Genomic DNA, 8,681 nt, shown 5'->3' with positions numbered 1-8,681 from the left:
GTGTGTGTGTGTGTGTGTGTGTGTGTGTTTGTGTGTGTGCAGGATGGGGGGATTCAGACGGCTCTCCATCAGAGGGGGGGATGACTTCAGACGCTCTCTTCATCTACGATTGGTTGAAACAGCGGCTGGACAAAAAAAGACCCCTTTACATCTGGGGACACTCACTGGGAACAGGGTAACACACACACACACACACACACACACACAGAGACACACACACACACACACACACACACACAGAGACACACACACACAGAGACACACACACACACACACACACTTCTCTCAGTACAGTTATATTAAATCTGGTTTGGGTTTTTTTCAGAGTTGCCACAAACCTGGTGAGACGACTGTGTGACAGAGGTAACACACACACACACACACACACACACACACACACACACACACACACACACACACACACACTGTGTTATTGATTATCTATCTTTATATATTGCAGGAAGTCCTCCTGACTCTCTGATCTTAGAGTCTCCGTTCACCAACATCAGAGAAGAAGCCAAGAGCCACCCGTTCTCCATGGTAACACACACACTGTTACACACTCTGTAATACACACTGTTACACACTGTTACACACTGTTACACACTGTTACACACTAATACACACTGTTACACACTCTGTAATACACACTGTTACACACTGTTACACACTCTGCAATACACACTGTTACACACTGTTACACACTGTTACACACTAATACACACTGTTACACACTCTGTAATACACACTGTTACACACTGTTAGACACACTGTTACACACTCTGTAATACACACTGTTACACACTGTTACACACTGTTACACACTAATACACACTGTTACACACTGTTACACACTAATACACTCTGTAATACACACTGTTACACACTAATACACACTGTTACACACTAATACACACTGTTACACACTGTTACACACTGTTACACACTGTTACACACTAATACACTCTGTAATACACACTGTTACACACTAATACACACTGTTACACACTGTTACACACACTGTTACACACTCTGTAATACACTCTGTAATACACACTGTTACACACTGTTACACACTGTTACACACTAATACACACTGTTACACACTGTTACACACTAATACACACTGTTACACACACTGTTACACACACTGTTACACACTAATACACACTGTTACACACTGTTACACACTCTGTAATACACACTGTTACACACTGTTACACACTAATACACACTGTTACACACTGTTACACACTCTGTAATACACACTGTTACACACTGTTACACACGCTGTTACACACTGTTACACACTGTAACACACTAATACACACTGTAATACACACTGTTACACACTGTAATAAACACTGTTACACACTGTTACACACTGTTACACACTAATACACACTGTTACACACTGTTACACACTGTTACACACTAATACACACTGTTACACACTGTAACACACACTGTTACACACTGTTACACACTGTTACACACACTGTTACACACTGTAACACACACTGTTACACACTGTTACACACTGTTACACACACTCACTGTTACACACTGTTACACACACACTCACTGTTACACACTGTTACACACTGTAATACACACTGTTACACACTGTAATACACACTGTAATACACACTGTTACACACTGTTACACACACTGTTACACACTGTAATACACACTGTTACACACTGTTACACACTGTTACACACTAATACACACTGTTACACACTGTTACACACTGTTACACACTAATACACACTAACACACACTGTTACACACTGTTACACACTCTGTAATACACACTGTTACACACTGTTACACACTGTAATACACACTGTTACACACTGTAACACACACTGTTACACACTGTTACACACACTGTTACACACTGTTACACACTGTAACACACACTGTTACACACTGTTACACACTGTTACACACACTCACTGTTACACACTGTTACACACACTCACTGTTACACACTGTTACACACTGTAATACACACTGTTACACACTAATACACACTGTTACACACTGTTACACACTAATACACACTAATACACACTGTTACACACTGTAACACACACTGTTACACACTGTTACACACTGTTACACACACTGTTACACACTGTAACACACACTGTTACACACTGTTACACACTGTTACACACACTCACTGTTACACACTGTTACACACACTCACTGTTACACACTGTTACACACTGTAATACACACTGTTACACACTGTAATACACACTGTTACACACTGTTACACACACTGTTACACACTGTAATACACACTGTTACACACTAATACACACTGTTACACACTGTTACACACTAATACACACTAACACACACTGTTACACACTGTTACACACTCTGTAATACACACTGTTACACACTGTTACACACTGTAATACACACTGTTACACACTGTAACACACACTGTTACACACTGTTACACACACTGTTACACACTGTAACACACACTGTTACACACTGTTACACACTGTTACACACACTCACTGTTACACACTGTTACACACACTCACTGTTACACACTGTTACACACTGTAATACACACTGTTACACACTGTTACACACACTGTTACACACTGTTACACATACTGTTACACACTGTTACACACTGTAATACACACTGTTACACACTGTTACACACTGTAACACACTGTAACTCACTGTTACACACTGTTACACACACTCACTGTTACACACTGTTACACACTGTAATACACACTGTTACACACTGTTACACACACTGTTACACACTGTTACACACTGTAACACACACTGTTACACACTGTTACACACTCTGTAATACACACTGTTACACACACACTGTAACACACTAATACACACTGTTAAACACTGTTACACACTGTTACACACTCTGTAATACACACTGTTACACACTAATACACACTAACACACACTGTTACACACTGTTACACACTAATACACACTGTTACACACTGTAATACACACTGTTACACACTGTAACACACACTGTTACACACTGTTACACACACTGTTACACACTGTAACACACACTGTTACACACTGTTACACACTGTTACACACACTCACTGTTACACACTGTTACACACACTCACTGTTACACACTGTTACACACTGTAATACACACTGTTACACACTGTTACACACACTGTTACACACTGTTACACACTGTAACACACACTGTTACACACTGTTACACACTCTGTAATACACACTGTTACACACTGTTACACACACACTGTAACACACTAATACACACTGTTAAACACTGTTACACACTGTTACACACTCTGTAATACACACTGTTACACACTGTTACACACTAATACACACACTGTTACACACTGTAACACACTAATACACACTGTTACACACTGTAACACACACTGTTACACACTGTTACACACTCTGTAATACACACTGTTACACACTGTTACACACTGTTACACACTGTAACACGCTGTAACACACTGTTACACACTGTTACACACACACTGTTACACACAATGTTACACACTGTTACACACTGTTACACACTCACTGTTACACACTGTTACACACTCTGTAATACATGTGTGTGTGTGTGTGTGTGTGTGTGTGTGTGTGTGTGTGTGTGTGTGTGTGTTGCAGGTGTACAGGTACCTGCCGGGCTTTGATTGGTTCTTCCTTGACGCCATCACAGCGAACAACATCCGATTCGCCAGCGATGAAAAGTACGTAAAAAAATACAAAGATAAACAAACGCTGCAGCATCCAGTCTGACTGTACTGTGTGTGTGTGTGTGTGTGTGTGTGTGTGTGTGTGTGTGTGTGTGTGTGTGTGTGTGTGTGTTACAGTATGAATCATATCTCCTGTCCCGTGTTGATCCTCCACGCTGAGGATGACAGCGTCGTCCCGTTCCACCTCGGCAAGAAGGTACGCTGCTGTTTCTATGGCAACAACACACTGCTCTCTGATTGGCCGGTTACTCTCTGCCTGCTCTCTGATTGGCCAGTTACTCTCTGCCTCTCTGATTGGCCAGTTACTCTCTGCCTGCTCTCTGATTGGCCAGTTACTCTCTGCCTCTCTGATTGGTCTGTTACTCTCTGCCTGCTCTCTGATTGGCCAGTTACTCTCTGCCTCTCTGATTGGTCTGTTACTCTCTGCCTGCTCTCTGATTGGCCAGTTACTCTCTGCCTCTCTGATTGGTCTGTTACTCTCTGCCTGCTCTCTGACTGGCCAGTTACTCTCTGCCTCTCTGATTGGTCTGTTACTCTCTACCTGCTCTCTGATTGGTCTGTTACTCTCTACCTGCTCTCTGATTGGTCTGTTACTCTCTGCCTGCTCTCTGATTGGTCTGTTACTCTCTGCCTGCTCTCTGATTGGTCTGTTACTCTCTACCTGCTCTCTGATTGGCCAGTTACTCTCTACCTGCTCTCTGATTGGTCTGTTACTCTCTGCCTGCTCTCTGATTGGTCTGTTACTCTCTACCTGCTCTCTGATTGGTCTGTTACTCTCTGCCTGCTCTCTGATTGGTCAGTTACTGTCTTTCAGCTCTACACTCTGGCGTCTCAGTCGAAGACTCTGATTGGACACAAAGTTCAGTTCGTCCCGTTTCCGTCGTCTCTGAACTACAAACACAAGTTCATCTACAGGAGCCCAGAGCTGTCAAACATCCTCAGGTACTGAAGTACTGGTACTGTAGTACTACTGTAGTACTACTGTAGTACTACAGTAGTACTACTTTAGTATTACTGTAGTACTACAGTAGTACTACAGTAATACTACTTTAGTATTACTAATGTGTGTATTAATGTGTGTGTGTTTCTGTGTTTCAGTGATTTTTTCGGCACAGCTGATCCCAACACACAGTGACGAGGACCTGAAGGAGCACACACACACACACACACACGCACACACACACACACACACACACACACACACACACACACACACACACACACACACTCACACACACACACACACAAATACACACAGATGACAGTTTGTTTCTCGCATGAACTAAACACATCATTCCTTTTCCGTTAGCATTCCAGCACACACACATTAATACACACACACACACATTAATACACACACACACACACGCAGCGGCCAGGGTTGCCACGGCGACGGCGCGGTGTGTTCTCTGCACTGTACGTGAGGACGATCAAACCAAACGAGGCGAAGAGGAGAAAAAAATCCGTTTTTATCTTTTAAAGATTTAATTTGTGTGATTAAGATTCTGTTTCCTGTCGTCTGATTGGTCGGTTTTAATCTTTGGGGGCGGGGTTTCTGAGGCCTGTTATGACTTGAATTATGAATAAAATCTGGTTTTATTTAACGGCTGCTTGGTTTGTTTATTCTGAAATATCATCTGTTATATTATCTGTAACGTTATATAAACATATATGAATAATGTTTATATATATGTTTATATATATGAATATATATATAAACATATATATATATAAACATATATATATGTTTATATATATATGAATATATATATAAACATATATATATATAAACATATATATATGTTTATATATATATATGAATATATATATAAACATATATATATATAAACATATATATATGTTTATATATATATATGAATATATATAGTATAACTAAAGGTGAATAATTCAGAGTATTTCTGTTAAGATTCTTTAAAGTTGGAAATGTCCCAGCAGACATAAACGCAGCATGAAGCTCTACAGGTGAGTCTGATCAATCAATCGATCAATCGATCAAACAATCAATCAATCAATCAATCAATCAATCAATCAATGAAAACATTTCATATTTAAATCATCAGTTAATGTGAGAGAGAAACTTTATGATCCACTGAAGTTAATATGAGTAAATGAATATATAATAATAATAATAATAATAATCAGTTTATTAAATCTGAGAATAAAAAATAAAACTTTAACTGAAGGAAAATAAACAGTAATAAAGATCTTTATTAAACATAATGGTTAATAATAATAATGATAATCTTTATTATATGTTGCTTCTAAACACATCTAACAAATGTTTGCTTTGAATTGAGATAAAAACAGAATCATTATCTTTGTGTTTTATAACTTCATTATTTTCATTTCGTTTCATAAATAAACTTTATTATTAATTTATTATTTAATTATGAACGGGGCTGAAAAAACTTTAAATGTAATCATTTACTGGATTTTGTTTTTGTTAAATGTTAAATAAATTCAATATAATATAATAAACATGTTAAATAGAACATAATATAATATAATATAATATAACATAATATAATATAATATAACATAATATAATATAATATAATATAATATAACATAATATAATATAATATAATATAATATAATATAATATAACATAATATAATATGATATAATATAACATAATATAATATAATATAACATAATATAATATAATATAATATAATATAATATAACATAATATAATATAATATAATATAATGTAATATAATATAATATAACATAATATAACATAATATAATATAATATAATATAATATAATATAACATAATATAATGTAATATAATATAATATAACATAATATAATATAATATAACCTAATATAATATAATATAACATAATATAATATAATATAATATAATATAACATAATATAATATAACATAATATAATATAATATAACATAATATAATATAATATAACATAATATAATATAATATAATATAATATAACATAATATAATGTAATATAATATAATATAACATAATATAATATAATAAACATGTTAAATATAACATAATATAATATAACATAATATAATGTAATATAATATAATATAACATAATATAATATAACATAATATAATATAATATAATATAACAATGTAATATAATATAACCTAATATAATATAATATAATATAACATAATATAACATAATATAACATAATATAACATAATATAATATAATGTAATATAATATAACATAATATAATATAATATAACATAATATAATATAATATAATATAACATAACATAATATAATATAATATAATATAATATAACCTAATATAATATAATATAATATAATATAACATAACATAATATAATGTAATATAATATAATATAATAATAACTATCAGCTCCAGTTTTATTGTCAGAGTGAGACTTCCTCCTCTTCATCATTTAAACCATCTTTGACGCTCTGCGTGCTGACGTCAGACTAACAGCGTGGTCTCCCACTTCTGGTCACCATCCTCTACCATCCTATACCATCCTATACCATCCTACACCATCCTCTACCATCCTATACCATCCTATACCATCCTATACCATCCTCTACCATCCTATACCATCCTATACCATCTTCTACCATCCTCTACCATCCTATACATCCTATACCATCCTCTACCATCCTATACCATCCTATACATCCTATACCATCCTATACATCCTATACCATCTTCTACCATCCTATACCATCCTATACCATCCTATACCATCCTCTACCATCCTATACCATCCTATACCATCCTATACCATCTTCTACCATCCTACACCATCCTATACCATCCTATACATCCTATACCATCCTCTACCATCCTATACCATCCTATACATCCTATACCATCCTATACATCCTATACCATCCTATACATCCTATACCATCCTATACATCCTATACCATCTTCTACCATCCTATACCATCCTATACCATCCTATACCATCCTCTACCATCCTATACCATCCTATACCATCTTCTACCATCCTCTACCATCCTATACCATCCTATACATCCTATACCATCCTCTACCATCCTATACCATCCTATACATCCTATACCATCCTATACATCCTATACCATCCTCTACCATCCTATACCATCCTCTACCATCCTATACCATCCTATACATCCTATACCATCCTATACCATCCTATACCATCCTCTACCATCCTATACATCCTATACCATCCTATACATCCTATACCATCCTCTACCATCCTATACCATCCTATACCATCTTCTACCATCCTATACCATCCTATACATCCTATACCATCCTATACCATCCTATACCATCCTACACCATCCTATACCATCCTATACCATCCTATACCATCCTATACCATCTTACCATCCTATACCTTCCTATACCATCCTATTCCATCCTATACCATCCTATACCATCCTATCATCCTATACCATCCTATACCATCCTATACCATCCTACCATCCTATACCTTCCTATACCATCCTATTCCATCGTCTACCATCCTACCATCCTATACCATCCTATACCATCCTACCATCCTATACCTTCCTATACCATCCTATACCATCCTATACATCCTACCATCGTCTACCATCCTATACCATCCTACCATCCTATACCATCCTATACCATCCTATACCATCCTACCATCCTATACATCCTATACCATCCTATACATCCTATACCATCGTCTACCATCCTCTACCATCCTATACCATCCTATACCATCCTATACCATCCTACAATCCTATACCATCCTATACCATCCTATACATCCTATACCATCCTATACCATCCTATACATCCTATACATCCTATACCATCCTATCATCCTATACCATCCTATACATCCTATACCATCCTATACCATCCTACCATCCT

The 8,681-nt window shown here is 36.1% G+C and overlaps 1 protein-coding gene across 2 annotated transcripts in view; it reads left to right on the top strand.

The window, feature by feature from the left end:
- Nucleotides 1-5,372, top strand: part of abhd12 (abhydrolase domain containing 12, lysophospholipase) — a 21,554-nt gene extending 16,182 nt beyond the window's left edge. For both annotated transcript variants that reach the window (XM_062430394.1, XM_062430395.1), the window contains 7 exons: nt 43-175; nt 326-363; nt 461-540; nt 3,689-3,771; nt 3,895-3,973; nt 4,592-4,719; nt 4,876-5,372. In XM_062430394.1, the coding sequence (XP_062286378.1) occupies nt 43-175; nt 326-363; nt 461-540; nt 3,689-3,771; nt 3,895-3,973; nt 4,592-4,719; nt 4,876-4,912 (578 nt within the window). In that variant the 3' untranslated portion in view covers nt 4,913-5,372. The remainder of the gene's footprint in view (nt 1-42; nt 176-325; nt 364-460; nt 541-3,688; nt 3,772-3,894; nt 3,974-4,591; nt 4,720-4,875) is intronic.
- Nucleotides 5,373-8,681: the final 3,309 nt, after the last annotated feature.

Source organism: Scomber scombrus, chromosome 12 (genome assembly GCF_963691925.1).
Source record: "Scomber scombrus chromosome 12, fScoSco1.1, whole genome shotgun sequence".
NCBI lineage: Eukaryota > Metazoa > Chordata > Actinopteri > Scombriformes > Scombridae > Scomber > Scomber scombrus.
This window is presented reverse-complemented; position numbering and strand designations above follow the sequence as displayed.